Source organism: Scophthalmus maximus, chromosome 2, assembly GCF_022379125.1.
Source record: "Scophthalmus maximus strain ysfricsl-2021 chromosome 2, ASM2237912v1, whole genome shotgun sequence".
In the NCBI taxonomy this organism is placed as follows: domain Eukaryota; kingdom Metazoa; phylum Chordata; class Actinopteri; order Pleuronectiformes; family Scophthalmidae; genus Scophthalmus; species Scophthalmus maximus.
This window is the reverse complement of record NC_061516.1, coordinates 30,209,523-30,233,521: the sequence shown is the minus strand read 5'-3', so window position 1 is coordinate 30,233,521 and position 23,999 is coordinate 30,209,523. Positions and strand designations below refer to the sequence as shown.

The window sequence follows — 23,999 nt, the reverse complement described above, 5'->3', positions numbered from 1 at the left end:
AGAGGCAATCCATGAATTCATACCTCATTAGAGATTGCACAGCTCTGCTCACCCCAAATAAGCTTTTATGATGGAAAAGGAATATAATATTGCGGCAAGTGTATATGGCCTGACAAATCCCTAAGTAAACATGAACTTAGCAGATAGTTTGACGCTTGTGAATGGTCAAAGTTCACTTCTGGTTTCAGTTATACTCATTGTGTCCCTTTAAATTTCCTCTGGATTGCACAGAGACTTGTAAAAGTAGAACAAGAAATGCTCTAATATCATTGAACGTGTGTTTTTCTTGATTGAACTTTTTTCGGTAAAATGTTGAAAAGCAACTATGAAAACAGTTGCTCTCCTGCCATTCCCCGTAAATAGAAGGATAACAACATCTCCCTGTTTGAATACAAGCAGGGTACAAAAAGAACATTGTAGCTTGAAACTATATTTAGTTTTATTTTGAAAATTAACAACTTGCAAAGCTAATTTCTCAATTTTACTTGAAACAGCTAATGAGAATGGTCTTTTCCATTCTAAAATCGTCAAGAGAATATACAAATGATACTTATAAAGAATTGTTGCTGCTCGTATCATTTTTGCATGAGAGTGTGTGGGAGTGGTGAAGTGGCTCCGAACCCCTCTCTCACTTCACTCTTCATTATCATTCATTTAACACAGTATCTTTATATTTATTCCACATCAGTATTCACCTGATTAACATTCGAAAGCTTCCTTTCTTTAAATCAAATCTGGCCAAGGTTAAATCCCCTGTACTCTATTGCCTGCATTTTCTGATTCATAATAGATTTGCATTCTACTCCAGATTCAGATGTTCTGCCAAATGGAGTTAGAGACTCTACTTATTTGTGTGGCTATAATCAAACCTCTTTTTTTGTCACTTGGCTCATCTTGTGGAAAATGGTTTCATTATTTATTATACAGTTGGATGACACCAAAGACTATGTGATCCAGATACCCATTCTTGCGAACTGTCAGTGCCAGTAGTTCTGGCACTGACACCAGCCCAGCTGTCTTTCATAATGTCAGTCACAGTTTTGTGGCTCAGCTTCTTTATGCAGCTACAGGATCAAACTGAGGGATTCTCATAATGACTGCCATTCAACTGGTACTGAACATTAAACTAGTCTGGCCAACTTTTGGATCACTTCCTTACATAATGGTTGCACTGTGTACTATTAAAATTATGACAATAATTACACGTTATGTAAAATAGTGAAATACTGTGTAAGATTATCGCCATAATTTTGGGATAAATGCTTTCGTTCAGGATGTTTGGAATTTCCAACGGGGTTTTGCTGCCATCTAGTGGAGAAATAGCGTGATAACATTTGACTGAAATTAACCTACAAAAAATTATAAGATAAATTTGGTTAAAAAATATGAAACATATTTACCGCAGTTACTCACTTTGCGATAATTTTTCTATCAGTATTCCAGTCAAACATACTGACACCAAAATGTGTGCGCCTTCTTGCCTTTATTTTGAAAGATTACAGGAAAAGTCACTTTGGTACGTCTGACGCGTGTCCCTGTGGTTGTCAGGGGCAACACAAGCGACGCTCACGGGGAAAGTAAGGATTGACTTGCGGCTTTTAAACTATTTATCACTTTCACTTGATAATTTGGGAGAGTGTTTTCATTGGTTGTATCCAGTAGCAGCTGCTGGGTGATTCCACTGAGGAGGCAGACTGTGCAACGTGCCTGCCATCGCATCCCACTACACTCGAGCTGCAGAGCCCGCTATTAACCATTCCACTCCAACCAGTATGTATCCGTTTTGAAGCATCGTCATCCACCTGCCGTCTTCTGAATTATGTTCATTGAAATATGTATTTTCGGAGTTGGTCTTCCATCATTTTTTTTATTGTTTATTATTATTGTAGCTTGTGTTGGAATGTTGATCTCCAAAATGTATTGACATGTACATATTGTAGTATATTCTCCTGGCCCCCCCCCCTTGTTGGCCTTTCTCTTAAAGATATTTTAACGTTAGCAGGCGACACTATACATATACAATACACTTTACTACTAATACAATATATCATTAGCAGATACAGCAGAGCGTAGCTATCAATGGCCTCTGTGATTGGTCGACACGTCAGACTCGACTAGCCACCCTTAAATGTTTTGCTGTTAGAGATACAGATTCTACCTGACAACAGCAATGAACTTAATTCTAATTGGTTCCTTTTCTTCCCACCAAACCTCCTTTGATGGCTGTTTAGGTCCCACACAGTAACGCGAGCCACGACAGGAGTCGAGACGACACCCGGCAATAGCCACAACGAAATTCCACTGTATTTATTCAGTTAATACACAGACTCTCAAACTGTTTTCTTGTCATCACATACAACTTTATTTTTCTTTTTTTCCCACTCGATTTTTTTTTAATTTAGGAGATCGTCACTGAGTAAAAAATGGCTCCCAAAAAGGGCTCAGCCAAAAAGGCCGCCGCGGCTCCGAACAAGAACTGGGAGGCCGGCCTCGCCACAGCGCAGCTGGGAGAGGTTTGTCCGTCTCACTGAACTCTTTCTTTGGTTTCTAACATCATTCAAAACATCGCTCTCTCGTTACCACGCGAAGTGACACTGACGACTAGGTGAATGGTCAGGTGTCGTCGGCGCCGCCATGACAGGTGTCCCGTGACGAACGCGTCGCGCGCTTTTCTCTGTGGTCACGTGACGCATGACGACTCCGTCGAACCACCTGTCCATTAACTGTAGCGGAAACGGAAGTGGGGGGGTCACGTGAGCCATGTTGGACTCGAGCTGTCGACCCCGATGTGAGTGTTTTCTTCCTGGCGCTTCCAGGAGTCGTGGCGGGCCTGCGTGTGTCTGGTGGTCGGGAGCAGTGGCGAGGACGAGGAGCTGATGGAGGCCCTGGCTCTGGCCGTTCAGCGGCCACAACGCCAACTCTTCACCCTGTTGACCTGGGACAACACTCTTACAAAGGTTTTTTATTTATTTGTCCTTTTTTTTATGAATAATGTCTCCTTTATTGTTATACGCCCCCCCCCCCCCCAATCCATTAGGTCACAACTGTACTTAACCCCTAACTAACCCCTTCCTAATTCTCATTAGCATGTTGTGCCTTGTATGAAAAGTTCACATTTGAAGTCATTACATGTTCAATTTCTCTTGAATGCACAGGCATTAGTTCAGAATTTGTACACTCATCTCAGTCCCAATCTAGTTGATGATAGTTCTTTCTGTCATGTTTTGATCATTGCACAACTATTTTCTGTTACATCTCAGATTGTATACATTTGCGCTCCCCACTTTACCAACAACAACAACATGAATGGCTGATATAAGTATATATATAGTATATATAAGTATAATGCTCTTGAGTGTTATTCCATCTTTAACTGATCTACCTAATGAACGATGTCAGTGCGACACCTTGTTGTTTGTCATTTGAAAACCTTCTTCTGTCCAACTTACAGATCCATGAATTGGGGAATCCCAAAACTAAAAAACCTGACGACGTCCCCATGTTCTATGAGGTAGGCTTGGGACGTCCTGGAGGAGAACATAGATAGTAGTAGAGAATAGCAGAGAATATATATTTTTAATATGTTTCAAGCCACCTTAGCAGTGTCTGAATAGAAACAGTGTGTGTAGTATAACCTTTGCATTAGTGTGTGCACGTTTGCTTTGCTCTTTTGTGTCTCATATGTTTTGTATGTGTAGGTGACAGAGTCGGCGATGTTGCTGCTGGATGCAGGAGAGGAGATTCCATGTGACCTAATGGCAAAAATACTGAAGTTCCAGCTGCTTGATATCAAAGCCAGAGATCAGCAGAGGAGGGCAGCCAAGCAGGCGAGTGTGTCTTCATATATGTGATTCTTTTTACATGTGTCAATGATTTAGTAACAGTCTTGAACTTGAGGGCAAGCCCCTCTCACGATCCATCTGTAATATGGTAAAACTATGAAGTGTTAAAATCATTCTAGATTCATATTTCTGCACTAAAGAGTTACTTGCTACTTACTGAGCAACGAAAAAAGAGATATTTGTTTTTTCTCAGTTTTTGTGTCATGTTGTCCACTTCCGTTTTAAGGCCGAGGACGAGCAGGCAAAAAACGGTTTGCCCCCTGCCAAGAAGGCTCCTCCCAGAAAGGGAAAAGGTCAGACGTCACCTGCGCAATCTTCCAAGGAGACCAAGCTGAAGCGCAGGGATGATGTTGAGCCGCCCAAGTTCATAGGTTAAAGTTCAAAAGTCTTATAGTTTATAAAACCACTGTTAATTAACTAGAGCAGTATAATGAGTGAAGGAATAGATTATTAATGTGTCCATACAAGAGGTCTATGGCTACCACCTACTTTTACAATATGTGTATAGATTGCTAATGTGTATGTTTTTGTGTACAAAACAGAAGAGGGTGGGCATGAATGGTTAATATACTTTTAATTTGACTTCTGTGTTTTGTGTGTGGGCACAGATGATGAGCCAGACGATGGTCCTCAACACTACGTCCTGGTGCTGGGCTTCTACCAGCCCCAGCTGCTTGGGCTCCTTGATGCCATAGGTGTGCACGTAGCGAATGTCATCAAACTGTGTTCGGAGCACAGAAAAACTTGTGAAGTGCGGCAGGAACAACAACGCACCTCTGAGGGCAATGAGCAGAGTCAGAGCATGTCTCCAGATTTGGATGCAGGTAGATGGCCCTCAGTATTTGCGAATCTCCTTCTTTGCACATTTAATAAGGCTTATCAGAAGTGCTCAAATCGTTTTTGAATGCTTTCAAATTTATCTTTACGTTTGAGGGAAAAATTTATCTAATAAATCACAGACTTGGAGAAGGCTGCTCAGGCCAAGAGACTAGATCTCTTCTGGTCAGGTCTGAGACCAGTTTTGGATGGCGCACCACTGGACTCCAGGCTCCACAGTGTGGCTCAGCTCAGCTACACTGTTCCAGATCTCTTAACTTCATTCCACGTACAGGAGCCCGAGTCTGTGGTGAGATATGCATTGTCATTTTTTCTGGATTTTTTATGTTTTGTCTCGAACCTTCTGCTGTAAAATTGTCATCACTCTCAAGCCCTGTCTATACTCAATGCCTGTGCCTCATTTTTATGTCTGGGTTGACTCCGTATCCAGCCAAAGTTGGGAGACCAAATCTTTGATGGTGTTGCCAATCTCATCTATGACTGTTTGGACTGGCGCAGGCAGCATCAGCACTACATAGACAACATCAAGCTCATCAGTGTGCCCACAGTTGTTGTGTTGGATTGTCAGCCTGCAGAGGTACATACACAGACATACATTTCAGTCAGAGAAACCACACAATGTGGGGATTCTTTTTATAATTTATCTACAGATTATTTTCCTGATACATCAACAGTTGATTTCGTCTTTAAATCAATAATGTCACCTCACTGTTGTACATAACACAGTTCATGTTTTCAGACATATTAATCTGTTTAAGCCACGGTCCAAACCAAAAGCTGTCTTTTAACAAAAAAAAACAATGATAGCAGATGACATAACACAGTTCATGTTTTCAGACATATTAATCTGTTTAAGCCACTGTCCAAACCAAAAGCTGTCTTTTCACAAAAAAAAAAAAACAACAATGATAGCAGAGGATGGTTTCGATCCATCGACCTCTGGGTTATGGGCCCAGCACGCTTCCGCTGCGCCACTCTGCTATAGGGGCTCAGGCAAGCAATCATTGTGTTATGTCACTGCTGCAACACCATGTTGCAGCCATTGTTCAATGGCCTTAAGATAAATGATAAGATAGTAACACTGACAGCATGATCTTTTTTTGAGTTTTCTATTAACAAAGTTTCACTGAAGAACAGTGCCGTCAGCTGTCCTAACCTGCCCAGTGAGAAGCAATCAGTTGGCTGGATATTAGTTGTATAGTTTCAATATATTAAAACGTTTTACTTTGAGAGTTGTGTGTTTCACTTGCCAGACTCCACGCTCCAGGAAGAAGTCAGTGCAGGACCAAGGTAAAACTTTTCTCTTCTCTCTTGTGTATGTGCGTGGGCATGCGTGTGTTTTTGAAATAAAAACTAGGATGACAAACTAAACTTCTGTCTTTTCCTATCCTCTCTTCTTTGTGGACAGAGACCAAGCTCTCTACAGATGTGGATATGCGTTATTATAGCAACCTACTGGACCTGGTTCCACCTGAAGCTTGCTCAGTGCCCCTTATTTTACACTGTGTGCTGGAGCAGGTCTGTTCGTGTGTGTGTGTGTGTGTGTGTGTGTGTGTGTGTGTGTGTGTGTGTGTGTGTGTGTGTGTGTGTGTGTGTGTGTGTGTGTGTGTGTGTGTGTGTGTGTGTGTGTGTGTGTGTGTGTGTGTGTGTGTGTGTGTGTGTGTGTGTGTTAATCGGCGTCAGCGCCGATTGGCATTGATCACACCCGGGTGAACCTGCTAATTTGCGCGATGACGGAGGCAATGAAGGCTCGACTCCTCCGTCGGTAACTACTGTCACCTCACCAGCTGTAGTAAAGAGACCTCTCGCATGTAGCTAGCTCGCTTAGCCTAGCTTTGGCTTGTTGGTGGTAACAACTAACACAATCCAGATCATCGATGAGGTTCAGAACGGGGTACTTTATTTCAACCAGTTGGCGGACATACACGGCCTCATCAGGCGGTCTCTCATTAAACAGTGGCCATAAACTGTCTTTTGGCTGCAGCTACGTACACAAACACAGGGCCAAAGAAGCCAATTGCCGATTAAACGCGGGTTGACCCGTGTTTAAAATATCCGGGTCTACACTACATTTTGGTGTGAAAGTGGTCTTGGTTGTAAGGGTTAGGATTAGGGTGAAGGGTTGGGGTTATGGTGCAGCCAATTTGTGAACAAGGCTCGTTGGAAGGGGCCTTTCTTTTAACTATTTTCATGTTCATGTCTTAAGGTGGTGATTTCCACAGAGCAGTCCGACTTAACCAAGTTCCATGTGGCTAAGAGGCCCAAACCTCCTGATGATCCCTGGTTAGACTGTGAGCTGGTCGACCACATGCTCCAGAGCTTCCTGCCTGTGGTGCACTCAGAAGACGAGAGAAGCCACATGCTAAACAGCTTACTGACTGTGGTACAGAATGAGGAAGACAAGAAGGTATAGTGGCCATAACGTCTGATTACACATGCGCACACACTAACGTACATAGTGAGGTGAAAAAATTGTAATATGGATTGTGGCAAACATGCGAGCATTGGTGGTTCAGTGGTAGAATTCTCGCCTGCCACGCGGGAGGCCCGGGTTCGATTCCCGGCCAATGCAGCAGTCTTTTTTTCGGTCAGGAGACTGCTGGAGATTTGTAGATAGGTCGTATTTCAGTTGGTAGGGTGGGTCACAGGCACTTAAGACCCTCCAGCCATCCGGATGTGGTAGGAGGACAACCTCTTTCAGTACACACAGAGAAATTTGAAGTGGTGTCGGGGGGTGAAATACTGGCCTTCTAGTGGAGACGTAAAGCCAACGACAGAAATCAGGCTCTTCTTTCATTTCTTGCTTTTGCATGTTTTTTTCAATCATTGATCAAAGAGATTTGATTGATTGATGACTTTAAACCTGAGGCATGATTGATGAAATTAAATTGAGCATTTAATAATTAAATTACTTACAAAACACTAGGAGACCTTCTTTTTGATTTCTCAATTTTCACCCTAATAAAAATTTTATCCCCACCAAAAAACACTGCTATGAATGCGAGAATCTCAGATATATGTATGTATTCTAAATATTGTGAAAGCTTTTTTTGGTTATTGTGAAGAGTGTAGCTAAGCAATAAACTTATCCAAAATATGTCCAGCAGATGGTACCATAACCTCATGCACTGTGCAATTATTCAGATATGGAGTATGGAGAATTCCTTGCATATTGGAACTGTAAAACTCGCTGAGGGATTTCCCCTAGGGCTCCTGAATTTTCACACACACTGCACAGAATTAAATAATTTGTGTTTTATTCGTGTTTGACTTCTTTGTTAGAGGCTAGTGGAGAAGTTTGGAGCAGAGGAGACTCGGAAGAAGTCAGATCACCCTCTTGTTGTCAGACATAACGATGAGAGGGCACTGCGCTTGAGGGACATCAGTGTAAGCAGATTTCTTTTTTTCTGTTTGCGGTTTCTGTTGACAAAGGACAATGCCATGTAGTTAGTGTAATCTCAACTGTGGTCTGTCCCTATCTTCACATTTGGTGCACACAATTGTTAATAAGCTTTGTGTTCGTGTGTGTGTACATGACTTCTTCACAGGCTGTGCAGGGGTTCGATCCAGTGGAGGTGGAGTTGACCATGATGAAGCTGGCTCCAGTTTGGGAGCTTATCCATTCTGTAGGCCATCGGAGAATGAGCAGTTCCTTCTGGATGGCAGTCAAACAGCAGCTGCAGCACTACTGCACAGATGGTCAGGGCCAGAAAATAAAATCAGAGGCACCCACCTCAATACAGTATGCCCATTGCTGTTGATTATTCGCTTGTTGCTCTGTTTTTCATCTGTATTAATGTTGGTCAGTCCTTTTTCTTGGAGAAAGCTCTTGTTTGGTCGGCTTGCAAATGACTTTGTAATGTGACGATATCCTGCAGAATTTGTGTCATGGTCCACGATGGAGCGTCTGTTTCATCAGAGCGTGTTTGAGACTATGCCACTGACCAGGCTGGACCAAAATGGTGTACTACTGAATGCTGCAGGAACAGTGGGAACACTGGGACAAGCAGAGCCGCGGACACCCACAACAATACCCTGGGACAGTCCACTATCCTACGCCAAACAGCAGCTTCATAACTCACAGACCAAAGGTGTGATACATTTGTTGGTTAATTCAGTTACTGTGATGTTGTGACATTGTCTTAAATACAGTACAAGGTACATCTGACTTGAGAAACATGATTGCAGTGACGTCTCTCAGCTGTATATGTGACACCATTCAACTTTACTGTCATGCCACATTATTTGTTTCAACTACAGAGCCAACATTCCCCACTGAGGACTCTGCTAACACAGCGGTATTGTTTAGATCTTCTTATTTCCGTAGCTTCCTACATTGTTGTATGCTTTAATAAAAGACATTTTAATTTTTTCCCAATAATGTGCCATGTTATTTTTTTCTCCAGCGGTTCAGTGGGAGAGTGCGTCGCCATGTGGAGCTGTCTGACCTTCAGAGCTGTAGGCTGAGGTCTCTGTTTGACTGGCATTATGCTGAACACCACGATGCTTCTATCTTCCCACAGGTGTTTTTTCTTATCTTGTCTTGGCAGTTGTGCCTGCCATGTATACATCGCCTATCTTGCTTGTTTTGTAAATTTGCTAATTGTGTTCAAACCTAATCTAATTTTATGCATGCTATACCACCATCATATCAGCATGAGATTAGGCATACCGAATAGGTTAGTTCAGTTGCAAATTTCTCTTTGCAGAGAAGCTTTTAATGTGAAAAGCTGCGGACATTGTGTTAAATGCAGTGTTTGATTATAGAATAGACAACTCACACTTAAGGTCAGGACAGCAGCAGAGTAGCATGTTGTTCATCTCAGGAATTCAAATAAGTACACACACTCTACCAGCAGGGTCCCAATTCCACTTTACTTTTTTACAATCTGTAGAATTTGTACAAATTAGGTTTTGTTTTTCTAATCACAGGTGCTCCAGGTTGCCTCGGAAGAATACCGCTGCTTGGACACCTTCAGAGGAAGCCATAAAAACATCCTGTACATTTTTTGCCACAATCCTAGAAGTCCCGACTACCAGTGCAAGGAGTTCTGGGATGTAGCCCTTCACACAGATGTCAAGTTTAGGTCAGCATTAAATTCTCAATTTCACATGATGATTTTTTTTGTGAGAATGCAGAACAAACACCTGATGATTCAGGGCCAAAGTTGGGAGACTATATATAGATATAGATATATATCTATAGATATATAACCTGACTGGTAGAATACAGTATATGTGGAGTGTTTAACATTAAAACTCTGTTGTTGTCCTTTTGATAGGAAGTATCTGGAACATGTTGCAGACATCATTTTGGATTGGACAAGAGGGGAGGAGTTAAAGAGAGAGGCAATGCAACTTAGAAATCTCAGTCCTGCTGAGTTTCCAACAGGTACTGTAGCCATCAACTCTGACATTGAGAATGTTCTTACTGTACCACCATACACATGAAAAAAAAAAATTCTTCCTGAACTAGATGTAAAGGCTACAGATTCGGAAGAGGAGGACAAAACTTTGGAGCCGGTCATCAGAAAGGACTCCCTTAAAGTAAGTGCAAATTCCCAACATAAGTTTGTGGTACATCTATAAATGCATGTCCAGCATCATTTAACAAACTATATCAAAGAGTATATATACACATACATACACAAAGTAATAACAATAAACACATTTGCAAAAAATAGATGGATAAATAAAATAAAATAGCATAATACATATACACACATAGATACACATATACACAAACACACATAAAATAAATAAATGAATAGAGTAAAAGAATTTAAAAATAAGGGGAGTGGATATATCATTTCATTTTCTATTTTTCATCCGGAGCACGTTTAGTACATGGCCTTTAATGCAGAGGTTATCATTATCCCTCCCCCATTTCCCAAACAAGAGATAAATCTTTGTCCCTAATATAATTTATGAAAGGGCCCCATATTAATTGAAACTCATCTTGTTGAGTGTGAAAGTAATCTTTTCCAAACAAAGACATAAAGAAATTTCTTTGAACCACTGTATAATACTTGGTCTCCCACTGTTCTCCATGTTACTGCAATCAATCTTTTGGCCTGTGATAGGCACGTTAACAAAAATCTGGTTACCTTGACTTATATTGTGTTTCTTTGGATATATACCTAGAACAAAAAGTTTAGGTTCTATTTTCATTCGGATCAATACAAATTCCTGTATTATCAGTCCAACTAATTCTCAGAATTCTCTTATTCTTGGACACTTCCATATACACTGGATAAATTCTTCTTTGTCTTTCCCACATCTTGTACATAAACATTTTAGTTTAGAATCTGAGGACACAAGCGATTGTAACTTAAAAGGTTATAGATACCCGAAATGATTCTTTTACCAAAGGGATTTTTAATTAAATTCTCCTCCAGTGAGGATAGGGCTGGGAGGTTAGTGGACTGATTGTGATGAAATCTAATAAAACTCATGAGTTGTAAAAAAAAAAAAAAAATGTTTGTTGGGGATATTATACACAACTACCAGTTCCTCAAATGTTTTAATATTATCATCATCTGGATTATAGATATCCTTAATTTGTATTATTCCTCTATCAACCCATAATTTAAAACCACCATCAGCTCTACCCGGTACGAAACGATTATTACCCCAAATTGGACCATATCTGGAATGAACAGGAGTTTCATTCAAATTTATGTACTTCCTACCATACCACAATCATGTTCTTTACTATAGGATTAGTTGTTTTCTTTTTAGGGTTTTTAAGAGGATCTTTTTTAGAATCAGATTCAATATCTTTCCACGCAGGCAAATTTTCTGTGGAATAATAAAACCTCATCGTTCTAATTTGACTAGCCAAATAATAACACAACAAATGGGGCATTGAAGCCCTCCCCTTTCATAGGGTAAGTACAGAAGGGACAAACGAAGTCTGGGGCGTCTATTTTTCCATAAAAAATTACAGAAAAGATTCTTTAATCTAGAAAAAAGTGTGGAGGAGGTGGCAAAGGAATATTTTGGAAGAGATATAATAACTTGGGGAGAATACTCATTTTCAATGCATTTATTCTACCTAATTGGGAGATTGGAAGTAACGACCATCTTTCAATTGATTCATAAGTAGATAGGATTATAATTGGTTTGAACAATTTCTTCTATTTTGTGAGTAATTTGAATACTAAGGTATGTAAAGTTATTAACTGAATTAAAATGACTCACAAGTCAGTAGGTTATTTCTTTCATCTGAATTAAACAATAAAATGGAGGATTTGGAGTTGTAAATTTTGTATCCCGATACTTTTTAAATCTTTTAATGACCTCCATAAGTGCTGGAACAGATTCTCCCAAATTTTTAAGAAAGATAATAACATCATCATCATAAAGAGAAATGCGATGTTCGACTTGAAATATACATATGCCCGATATCAGTAAGTGCCACCTTATTGCAATTGCTAAAGGCTCGATTGCAACCGTAAATAATAAGGGCGATAAGGGGCAACCGTGTCTACACCCTCTATTGATCTGAATTGGTTTAGATAGATTATTATTTAATAACTATTCCTACACATGGCTCTCTGTATAATAGTTTCACCCAATTGCAATTTTTTCCCCAAACCCACACCTATCAAGTACTTCAAACAGGTTGCCCATTCGACCCTGTCAAAAGCTTTCTCTGTGTCAAGTGACAGAAGGGCTGCATCTGTACATCTATCTGGTTATGTAGAATATTTAGGACCCTTCTTACATTGTGAAAACCCTGACGTACCAAAATAAATCCATTTTGATCTCCATTCAGGATTCCAGGTAGTAAACTTTCTAGTCTCTTCGGTAAAATATAATTTTTAAATCCGAATTTAAAAGACTTATTGGTCTTAGATTCTTACATTTATCATTTGTCTTTCCAGGTTTAGGAAAAAGTTTGATCAAGGCACCCCTTAAGGATGGAGGAATGGACAAATCCCTTCTTGAAAAGAATCGATAAACATGTTGAGGGGGGGTTCCTTTAACTGAGATTCAAACTTCTTATAAAAATCATTGGGAAGGCCGTCCAGTCCAGCGGCCTGTTTTGGGGTTAGGGTGAGGTTTCACAAATCACGTTAATTTTCATCCACAATCTTTTATACAGTACCCCACAGGAATGAGGAATAAGGTGTATAGGGAAAGTGACCTTAAATGACTTCTGTTTGGCATGATATGTAAAATACAAAAAACGGAAAAAGACTTTTCATGGGGCAGTGGGGCCCTTTAAGTTTGATGATGAAGCTTAAAATCTCCAAAGTCTAATCAATACTTTGTAGTCCCTCATACTTTGACTGCAGTTTATGTCAACGTGTGCATGATATCACAGGCCTGGAAATTGGAGGAGGAGCGGCTAAAGGTGGAGGAGATGGCCAAGAAATCAAAGAAGGAGAATACACCGAAAAACAAGCAGCCGAAGGAGGAGGCTAAGCCGACGGACAATAACAAGAATAAAGGTTTGGCTGATGGCAAGAAGGGCAGAGCAGAGACAGCAGGCGGCCCAGCCAACACTCCCGGAGAGGCCATTACTACCACAGTTCCCCCTGTGGAGGAAAACGAAGACCTGCATCACACAGAGGAGCAAGCCAGTGTGAGAAAATCATGAATATGCTGAGTTTATTTTTGCATTAAAAAATAAACAGCAGGACACAGATACAAGAAAAACATTGTTATGTGTGGATGTTCAGGGTTTCGCAGGTTACGGCATGGATGGGAAGTTGATCCACGTGTCTGGTCGCCTCCAGTACCTTTTCACTTCAGACGGAGGCCACATCACTGTGGAGAATATCAGCTATGTTGAAGGTATATTTCATAAGCACAACGACAGTGCTTACATCCAGACAAAATCAAACCATTGACAGTTCAGCAACCTGCTTTGTGCTGTTTTCCCTCCAGGTTCCAACCTGCTGAAAGTGGCTGTGAAGAAGGATGGACATAATTTCTACACACACATCAACCAAGTTGTTATTTATCCACCTCCGCCCCAGGGCAAAGAAATTAATGACAAAAAGGAAGATTGTGAAGGTAAAGGTGGGTACATGAGAGCTTGATTTTTTCTTTCATCCACTTTTGCAAAAAGTTTGTGCGGATAATACCCATGGACAAACTAAGATGACCTGTGAATGTTTGTGTGTGTGCATCCATCCCAGTGTCAGAGCCTTTGGAGGGGAAACAGGTGAAGCAGGGCTCGCTCTCAGCAGTGCTGAACAACGGAGTTCACCTCTCATACAGTTTCTACGGCCCAACAGGAGAATATGAAGGTGTTTCACTTAAAACACATGATTTTCAGCCTTTGTGAAGTTTTCACTTATATTTAAGGATTTTAGTCTTTACCTACAGTAAAAAGCAGTTTGAGTTAAGTGAAGTGTATATAGTATAACTGATCATTATAATCCCGATATTCTTTTGAGTGGACAAAGTTGAATCTACTTTGCTGCGCAGGCATTGTTAACCATGTTTGTGTATGGTGATGTAGTGAAAACCCAGGAAGCAGAAGGGGGTAGCACAGAGGCCATCCATCTCTCCTCCACCCAGAACACCAAAGAAACAGACCTGGAATCAGTTCCCTTGAAACACAGCCTATCCAGCCAGGACAAACTGGAAGAGTCCAAGGTTTCACAATCGTGCATGCATAGATAATCTTGACCATGGGCGATAATGTTGCAAGGTTGTTGTTGTCAAACTACTAAACCCTCATGTATTTTTTTATAGTCTCAGGTGTGTGAAGGTCAGCGAGCATTGCTGTCGAGTCCATTCAACAGTCTCAACTTGTCTGTTCCTAATGGCCTCCTGCTGCAGTTTCTTAGAGAGGATACTCAAGGTCAGTGATACACATTCTTAGGAATTAACAGTATATGTGTGTTTTCTCACATTCTTACAAAAGGCCTGTGTACTTTGAGGAAAGAATACCAATAAACCAACAAAGAGTCAAGTGTTAAATGAATGTGTCGTCTTTAAAATTTGAGCATGATACTCCATTTCAACCATATTCCTGCTCATATTCATTCTCAAGTATTTATCACATGTCCAGGAGAGTCCTCAGAGGAGCATAGTATGCTGGTGAGACAGAGCTTTCCTCTCCATGGCACGGGAGAGGTGAGCCATCTTCGGGACGCCTCTCTCTCCAAGGAACTGTCCCGCATTGTCACCTGCCAGGGAACTGTGATCCGTAACATGAGAGATGAATCCACAGAGGTACACATTTGTATGCATGCACTACTCATATAGAAGCAAACGTGGTAACAAATGTATGACTGATTCAGGGTAGGTACTACACGCTGAGTTGCAACATCAAGAATTCCCTGAAAAAAATGGTGAAGAACTCTAATGACATTATGCTTGCAAAAGGCACACAAATCATGAGCTTCATCTGTGTGTTCTGTAGGTGCTGTTTGCAGATGGGTCAGTCAGTTTCAGCCAGGATAGTGGTCCAGTGTGGGTGGCTGACTCTGAAGTTGAGGAGGAAAACCCTCCCAAGGAAGCTAAGAACAACAAGAAAGGTCAGACTACAGTGCTGTTGAATCTGAAATGGTGGCACTGTATGATGCCCCCCCTCCCAAAACCGTGAGGATAATGAAGTATTTTCAGTGATAGTGTCACACTGTCTTTGAATCCTTTGTGTGTTTGTACAGGGCAGAAAACAGAGAAGGCGGCTGACTTCCAGAGAGGGTATTGGTTGACTACGACTCCCTCTGGAGTTCGCATCTGCACTGTGGGGACCACACACAAACACTTGCCCACAAACCGTCTTCTTGCCTTCAAGGCTACAGACCCCATAACCCATGAGGTAGGAGCACAGTATTACTCCTCTTGTTCCACAGGTCACCATTTGTCTCCGTAATGACATCATGTTTCAGGGTGTCACTATTAATGCATCGATGTGTCAGGTGATGCGGAGCCGGGAGGATCTGGTTGTTTCTGTCCAGAACCCAGACGGATCTCTGAGTGTGGAACATGCTGATGGAACCAGGATCACCAGTCTCTGCCAAGAAAAACCAGGTGACCAGCAGACAGTACATGCACACAGTAGTCAATATTTGTCTCACATAAGCTCACAGCAACCAGACATTCAAACCTGCACTAACAAATGTAATGCTTATATTATGTATAGTTTTTTAACCTGATGTCAATGTGTGTGTTCCTTCTCCAGGGGAGCAGCATGAGATTGTGACTCTTAACGCCACTTCTGAATGTGTATGTGACTGCACTGTCGATGACAGGGAGTGCGACGAAAATATGTTGTGTAAGAATAATAAGAGTGGATGCGAAACTGATAAAGGAAGTGTGTCAACCAAAGAGCGAGTGTTGTTGGTGGAGAAGGAGGGCTGCGCCACAGTGGTGATGTATCCAGAGCGACATACGGCTCATGTCTTTTTAGCTGATGGAACTGTCATAACTGGGAACATCCAAGGAGACTATCAGGTGAGGGGATTATGCCAAATAAGGTCACACAAAGTAAAACATGAGTCAAATCTTGCAGAATGTTTGTTGATAGACTCTCTTAGACAGAATCATTGATTAAAAACACATTTGCACATTTGTCTGCTTACCTGCATGGTTTTTAAAATTATATTTACTGTGTTTGTGTGCTCATGCATCCAAGGTGTTCCCTTCTGATGCGGGGATCCTGCAGATCCAAAGTGACGGCAAGTGCGTGTACTCCTCTGACCCACTAGTAACCCCCAGTCAAAAGTGTGGTGCTCCCACAAACCAGCCAGGAAGCTACACCTTGAGTCACACAGACAAAGTGGCCTGCGATGTTACAGACCCCGATGGGAACCACTTCCAGGTCGGTTATCAGTTTTATTAGAGGATGGTTCAATATCAGGATGCTTATGTTTAAATGTGGCTAGTATTTGGAGACAAGGAGTTTAGATCTAAGAGACAGACCCTCATAATCTCAGTCTCAATCTGCATTATAGCACAGTGTTGGAAACTGGCAAGCTATGTTGCAGGTGATGGAGGATGGGCAGATATCAGTGCTGACCTGCAGTCTTGCTCCAAGCACACTGAAAAATGATGAGGAAGAGCTTGAGGAGGAGGACAGAGAGGTGGCCAGGCTTCATACAAAACACAGAGAACCTTGTTCCAGGTAGGCTTCCATAAATTACATACAGTGACTTATTTGATATTTCCTCACTATTGAAGCTTTTTACACATAAATAATTAATGAATAGTCCGATACCATACTAATGACCTCTGACTATTTCGTTATTGCTAATATTGGTAAATAAAAGCCAGTATGTCGTGTTCCAGGCTGTTCCTGGTACATGAGGATGGCTCAGGAACTGAACTGCTGAGCGCTCAGAGTGTAGAGGAGCTCCTCGACCAGGCGCACTCTGACCCCACCATAGCAGTGCTGAAGGAACCACTGCCGGACACACAAGGTGCACTGTTCAATATCATGTCAATAAAGAAACACAGTACTCATAAAATAATATTTTAGGAGATGATTCTAAAGGCATGTTTTAGTGAAATGCATAATATGTTTTTCCAGATCTTAAACTGACTAAAGTTGAAGGTACATTACCCATTCAGTCATCTATTGAAATAAATTGAAGATGTGTAAAGTTTGTGGGTGTCTTTCTGTGCGTGTCCTTTCCAGATGAATTTGGCATCACCATCCTGAAGCCCAGCCACCAGAGTGTGTGGTCCCAGTGGATGCTCAGGAAACGGAACCCTGACATCACCCCTCCCAACCTCAGAAACCGCACCTGGCGTGACTTCCCCAGTGTAGAGGTACTGGCACACATCAACATGTTGTAGATTCACACAGGCCAACAACACACTCGAGGGGCCAATCACCGACACTCCCTTGGTTTTTTGTGTTTCTCTCTATTTCAGAAGAAGTGCCCCGGTCCTCCATTTGGTAGCAACATCGGACGAGGTCTGACTCTAAGAGAGAGGTCTGCTGCTTCTACAGCACAGCACCAACCAGCCAGGAGCTGCCCTAAAGTCCTGGAAATGAGGGAACTGTGCCAGCACCAACCATTTACCATGCTGCTTAAAAATACTATAGACTCACGACTGAAGGTATTATCTATCCGTTGTCCTTTCTCGTAAAAATGGTTATGCAGTCATATTTTTCCCGAGCAATATTTGTGTTGTTTTTTTTTACTTTTAGGTTTTGTTTATTGTGCTAAAATGCATGCTTTTCAGAAATAAGTAGGTTAAAATTATACTAAAGACTTCTGTCTACTGGTTTAGAGTGAGCTGGGTTAAAGCAAAATAACGGTTACCTGAAAACAGTCAGACTTTTTTTTAAACTTTACATTTTAGAGACATTTTTTTTCACATGACTGTGACAAATGTGTTTATGTGGCTTTGACTGTAGGAATACATAGAGAAGTTGATGGAGAGGGAGCAGCAATCAGAGGACAGGAAGGTTAAAGAGCCTCGCACTGAGGAAGAGAGTGACAAAGCCAGTGATCTCCTCAATCTGGTCCTGGTGCGCACACACACACACACACACACACACACACACACACACACACATGCACAGTCGTCGCACGACAAACACAAATAATTAAATGTGTATTTTTTAGTCTTTCACAGAGAAAGAGGATGAAAATCACACCTTTGACAAGAGGTCGTGTTCAGGTGGGTAACATCCACTTATTTGTTGGTGTGTGAATTAATAATTTCCCATCCTCTGAACTTATCAATCACACTTATATAATGTGAAGATTGTAATAGCTGGAACTAGACTGGAATCAGCCCATTGATGCCAATGTCATAGTTTATTAATTGAATATTGTCTGTTGTCATTGAGCTATTACATTTTTGTAAAAGGGAGGTAAATATTGAGGTCTTTTTGAGTCCAGTTACGTACTTAATAGTGTGACTTGAGTAGTGTGTGTGTGTGTGTCACAGACACTTCCTCTAAATTCTTCTGTGTGTATCCACAGTGGACATAAGCGGTCTGTACAACCAAGGTGTTGACGCTCAAGATGAGCAGTCAGATGTTTCTGAAAACACAACCAGTGACAGGTGAAAGACATTAAAATGGAGCACATGCATCGATAATGTAGCTCTCTCTAAATTGACAGTTTGTGATATTTACAAGAATGTCCTTTAAAACCCCCTCTCATATCCAGTTCTCCTAATGGGAAGGAGTCAAAATGGACTGAAAGACTTGCACAATACAGGTAATTTTAAAGTAGTTTTATAAATACAGTTAAATAAAAATCAATCATTGCCATCTAAAAGAAAAAAAGTTTCTAGTTTTTGCAGTTTAATGCACTGACATTTAAAGTAGATATTTTATGAGTTATTTTCACGAGAGCAACTTCTGGACGTCTGTGGGTTCACACCTTTGCGTGTCACACTTTCGGTCCCTGACTTTATGTATGGCTGCTGCTGCGATTCTCATTTGAAGGGAAATATTTTCAACAAAAGCGCAGCCTCTACCAAAGCTATTGCAGTACTATGAAAAGAGGGTTGCAGTATAGATACATGGACAAACATGGGGGATTATGGCACTCCCAAGGCAACTGGTACATTCAATTTGTTCCATTAGCCACTAACTCATCAGTCATTTTCTCTGCGTGCATGTGTACTTCAGAAAGGAGCTTTGCGAGGAGAAGGCTTGTCGAGTGGCTTTGAGAAGGAATAACATTGTTCCGTATTTCCACCCAGAAAATATTCCATTATATCAGGTACTGTATATGGGTTCACTTAAATATGTTGTTTCTACTTAACTATACTTTGTTACATTTATTCTTATTTCCATCAGGAGAGACAAGAGGATGAAGAGTAATTATTTATTACAGATTTGACGGTTAATATGTGATGACAAGTCTTTGGCGCTTAGACTCGATGGGGAGATATTGTAGTCGAGGCCATCTGCCCTGAGCAGCTGCACAATAAATCTCTCCCATGGAGTAGTGGCATGCCAGAGAGTAGTCTTCCTGACGGAACTGACGCTAGAGCTACATTTAACAGTTAAAATATTACAATGTTAAGATTTTAAACCAAACTTTGTTAAAATAAGAGACACAGCATTGTGTCTTGCTTTTTCAGAATTTACTGCAGAACCAAACACCAGACATGAGGAGACTATCCATGGATCTCCCACCAATCCCCAAGTCAGACAAGGCTGAGGCCTTCCTAACAGTCACCCCACAAGAGAACAGTAAGTCATAATTCTGTCAGTATTTACTAGGAGCTACAAAGATGAAACTCATTTTAAAGGGTGTCCTGTCAGGAGTCCCTATGGAGAAATGGAGTCTGAATTTACCAAAGTGCTTAAAAAGCATAAATTGTAGATTTGATTAACATGTATTCTGTATAATGTACTGTATTTGTGGATTGTCCCTGCAGCTCCCCGACCTTTAAACCCAACACCCTCTCAGTCTGCAAGGTAATAATGAAAAGGATGTTATGAACTGTTTTATTCTCCCTTTGTTCACTTAAGTTTTCACTTTGTTATAGTGGGTGACAAAGCATCTGTTCCTGTTGGTTTTTATTTCATAATGTGGTTGTTTACTTTATGCTGTTGAGACACTGGTGCTTATCATCTGGTATTTTCCTCTTAGTCATGCAGCAGGAAGTGACAGGACGCCTGAGAAGAGACCCACGAACCCCACACCTCAGACTGCTGGTTTGCTCTTAACCCTTATTTACTTAATAGTTAAATGTCAGTCAGTGAACTCACTAAAGTAGTGTCCAGTGCCAGAATGTCCTCTAATTAGCTAAAAGCAGGTTGTCTAGGAATAGTGCAATAAATCAGGAATTACTCTGAACAAGAACGTATATTATTCAGACTACATTATTTCCAGGTTGGACGTCATGTAAACACTGAAAATCGCATATGAAAGAATGAAAATGTGATGGTGCGCATGTCTATGTGTGTCTGTGTGCCAGGTGAAAGCATCTGGAAGGCTTCATCGGGGCCATATAAGTCAGTCCAGTTGGATGTGACTGGAAAGCCCAGGAGGACTAAAGTCCGAATACCAACCTCCATCCTCGGTTCTAAACCCTGCAGCGTACCAAATCAACAGGTACACAAACAGTGAGACACATGTATTTAGAAAAAGGTCAAAAAATCGTATGCGTATCACTAGTGTTTGACATTGCACATTTAATTAAATTACATTGTACCAAGTGACATTTTTTGGGGCAAAAATATGGAAATCAAGTGAAATAATTAAATAATATCCTGATTACATCAGTTGTAAAGTGTAGGCTGTGTTCAGTTAGATTTTTTTTACCTGTGAATATTACAAAAAGTATTCTAAAGTCACATCTCGAGGTGGTGATATGCCACGTCAGAGCATGTGTGTACAACTGTCTGACGTCACTGTTTTTTCTGAACAGTCTGTGTCCCAGTCTGTAATCATTCAATTATCAAAAAAATGGGTTTCTAAAATACTCAAATACTGTACACAGGCTTCTCTATTACTTTCAAACAAATACTGTTCACACATGTTCATTCACACATCACACTGTTGTTGTCGTCCCCCGCTCCAGTTCCTGTCAGTGGAAGATCCAGTGAGGAGAAGGTGTCGAATGATTTCCCTGACTGATCCCAGTGTGGTAGTGAGGGGCTTCCAGCTTCTGCCGTTGATCGTTGACTTCGGTACAGTGCAGGAGGGCAGCTCCTCGGTCATTAGTGTGGCGATGAAGAATGTGGGCGTTGACACCTGCAGGTATGGATGATGATCCAGATGATGAATTAATTGATGGGTGAATGATTAGATACACAGGTAATTCTAGACTTGAAGATAAGCACAGACGAATTCTGGGTCATTTTAAATAATCTTCCTGTACCAGGTTTCATGTGAAACCGCCTCGTCCTGCTACAGGCCTCCGGGTCCTCTACAATCCCGGGCCTGTAAGTCTCCATCTGGATCTTTTGATTACAGTAAATGTTTGTCTTCATATTTGAATTACAAACCCCGATTCCAATGAAGTTGGGACATTGCGTTAAACGTAAATAAAAACAGAATACAATGATTTGCAAATCCTTTTCAACCTATATTCAGTTGAATACACTACAAAGACAAGATATTTAATGTTCAAAATGATAAACTTTATTGTTTTTTTGCCAATATTCACTCATTTTGAATTTGATGACTGCAACACGTTCCAAAAAAGCTGGGACAGGGGCAACCAAAGACTGGGAAAGTTGAGGAATGCTCAAAAAACACCTGTTTGGAACATTCCATAGGTGAAGAGGTTAATTGGAAACAGGTGAGTGTCAGGATTGGGTATAAAAGGAGCATAAAGCAAGGAAGGGGCGAGGTTCACCACTTTGTGAACAATTGCTTGAGCAAATAGTCCGACAGTTTAAAAACAAAGTTTCTCAATGTACAATTGCAAGGAATTTAAGGATTTCATCATCTACAGTCCATAATATCAAAAGATTCAGAAAATCTGGAGAAATCTGCATGTAAGAGGCAAGGACGAAAACCAACATTGAGTGCCCGTGACCTTCGATTCCTCAGGCGGCACTGCATTAAAAACCGACATCATTCTGTAAAGGATATTACCACGTGGGCTCAGGAACACTTAGGAAAACCATTGTCAGTTCACACAGTTCGTCGCTACATCTACCAGGGCAAGTTAAAACTCTACCATGCAAAGCGAAAGCCATTTATCAGCAACACCCAGAAACGCCTGGACTTACGCAAAGTGGAAAAGTGTGCTGTGGTCTGACGAGCCCACATTTCAAATTGTTTTTGGAAATCATGGACGTCGTGTCCTCCGAGCCAAAGAGGAAAAGGACCATCCAGATGTTTATCAGTGCAAAGTTCAAAAGCCGGCATCGGTGATGGTATAGGGGTGTGTTAGTGCCAGGCACTTGGGTGAAGGCACCATTAATGCTGAAAGGTACATACAGGGTTTGGAGCAACATATGCCGCCATCCAAGCAACGTCTTTTTCAGGGACGTCCCTGCTTATTTCAGCAAGACAATGCCAAGCCACATGCACGTGTTACAACAGTGTGGCTGCGTAGTAAAAGACCTGTCTCCCATTTAAAATGTGTGGAGTATTATGAAGCTTAAAATAAGACAATGGAGACCCCAGACTGTTGAGCAACTGAAGTCATACATCAAGCATGAATGGGAAAGAATTCCACCTACAAAGCTTCAACAATCAGTGTCCTCAGTTCCCAAACGCTTATTGAGTGTTGTTAAAAGGAAAGGTGATGTAACACAGTGGTAAACATGCCCCTGTCCCAGCTTTTTTTGGGAATGTTTTGCAGGCATCAAATTCAAAACGAGTGAATACTTGCACAAAAAAAATAAAGTTTATCATTTTGAACATTAAATATGGTGTCTTTGTAATGTATTCAATTGAATATGCAAAGGATTAGCAAATCATTGTATTGTGTTTTTATTTAAGTTTTACACAACGTCCCAGCTTCAATGGAATTGGGGTTTGTAGATGTGCCCCACATTAACTGATGTTTGTCTAGGTGGCTGCCGGTCTGCAGGCTGAACTGCAGGTCCAGCTGTTTGCCATGTCTACAGCCCAAGCAGGAGAGGTCGAGCCCAAGAAATACATCTCCCAGGATATTATCATCCACACTGAGACTGACATCCTCTACCTGCCGGTCACTGCTAATATCCTTTGCACATTACAGCATACCTTCATGTAGTCTGGCTCATATTCCAGGCTTGTTTTCTGATGTTAAAAAAAGTGGTAACAGCTCTAACATACAGGTCAGGAGCAGGACAGAAAAGAGAAAATAATTTCCCGAGGAAAGAAATTGAATTAATTCATGTTTAATTGACGTTAAAATGGAGCCCTGTGAAATGTCAACAAATTCAGCCAGCCATGGTCAGTCAGGTCTGTGTAGAGATATAGATGATACTGTGATATTGGTCCTTTAATAGTTTTTACCCATCCTTCCTGGGAGGTTATATGAGGTTTGGCTCAGGGACCACACCAGCGCACACAAAAAGAAAGGCTCCAGGGCACTTGAACTGTGCTCCAGTCTGCCAGATGAGCAGGGAATCATGCACAGACCATCCAGTACCCTCCTGACTAGAGCTGCAGCAAAAACAGGTCAGAGTCTTAAAAATGTAAACTATAATTTCACATCTCTGAGTGTCAGCATTACTGAACCTGTTTTTGTTTGTAAATTGCAGGAAATCTGAATCGCACCACCAGTCAATGAAGAATACACAAGACCATCACCAGTCTGCAATCAGATTTCACCTAATTCCTCCCATTAACCGCCTACCACATGCCCTCTGTTACATTCCACACTAAAATGAAATGTATGAATGGATTTTGATATTTTCTTCCAAATAAATACTATTTTTAACACTGAAATCGTTGTAGCAAGTGGCCCTTTTGTGACATGTCT

General features: G+C 41.2%; 1 protein-coding gene and 2 non-coding genes across 7 annotated transcripts; 2 read left to right on the top strand and 1 right to left on the bottom strand.

Annotated features, from left to right (window-relative positions):
- Positions 1 to 1,537: 1,537 nt before the first annotated feature.
- spag17 (sperm associated antigen 17) lies at positions 1,538 to 23,965 on the top strand. 5 transcript variants are annotated; one of them, XM_035624046.2, is made up of 51 exons: positions 1,538 to 1,770; positions 2,232 to 2,303; positions 2,403 to 2,513; positions 2,817 to 2,957; positions 3,452 to 3,511; positions 3,699 to 3,827; positions 4,069 to 4,213; positions 4,451 to 4,666; positions 4,802 to 4,968; positions 5,110 to 5,256; positions 5,933 to 5,969; positions 6,088 to 6,197; positions 6,886 to 7,086; positions 7,962 to 8,066; positions 8,228 to 8,378; positions 8,558 to 8,770; positions 8,940 to 8,977; positions 9,086 to 9,202; positions 9,612 to 9,766; positions 9,962 to 10,071; positions 10,156 to 10,226; positions 13,012 to 13,272; positions 13,370 to 13,484; positions 13,578 to 13,706; positions 13,832 to 13,942; positions 14,158 to 14,294; positions 14,394 to 14,502; positions 14,713 to 14,876; positions 15,067 to 15,181; positions 15,314 to 15,468; positions 15,569 to 15,680; positions 15,832 to 16,103; positions 16,285 to 16,470; positions 16,637 to 16,773; positions 16,938 to 17,068; positions 17,287 to 17,420; positions 17,526 to 17,714; positions 18,016 to 18,129; positions 18,227 to 18,281; positions 18,590 to 18,671; positions 18,779 to 18,829; positions 19,246 to 19,339; positions 19,704 to 19,815; positions 20,004 to 20,043; positions 20,219 to 20,283; positions 20,547 to 20,683; positions 21,153 to 21,331; positions 21,456 to 21,516; positions 23,103 to 23,250; positions 23,531 to 23,695; positions 23,779 to 23,965. In XM_035624046.2, the coding sequence occupies exons 3-51, from the start codon at positions 2,424 to 2,426 to the stop codon at positions 23,805 to 23,807; spliced, it is 6,192 nt and encodes a 2,063-aa protein (XP_035479939.2). In that variant the 5' UTR covers positions 1,538 to 1,770; positions 2,232 to 2,303; positions 2,403 to 2,423; the 3' UTR covers positions 23,808 to 23,965. The 5 variants fall into 5 exon arrangements, with proteins under 5 accessions (XP_035479939.2, XP_035479938.2, XP_035479940.2 ...); XM_035624045.2 differs by having other exon boundaries at positions 13,578 to 13,712; positions 17,529 to 17,714; XM_035624047.2 differs by having other exon boundaries at positions 1,539 to 1,770; positions 4,069 to 4,135; positions 13,578 to 13,712.
- Positions 5,589 to 5,660, bottom strand: trnam-cau. The gene has a single exon. It is a non-coding gene; the product is annotated as a tRNA-Met (tRNA).
- trnag-gcc lies at positions 7,181 to 7,251 on the top strand. Its single transcript has one exon. It is a non-coding gene; the product is annotated as a tRNA-Gly (tRNA).
- Positions 23,966 to 23,999: the final 34 nt, after the last annotated feature.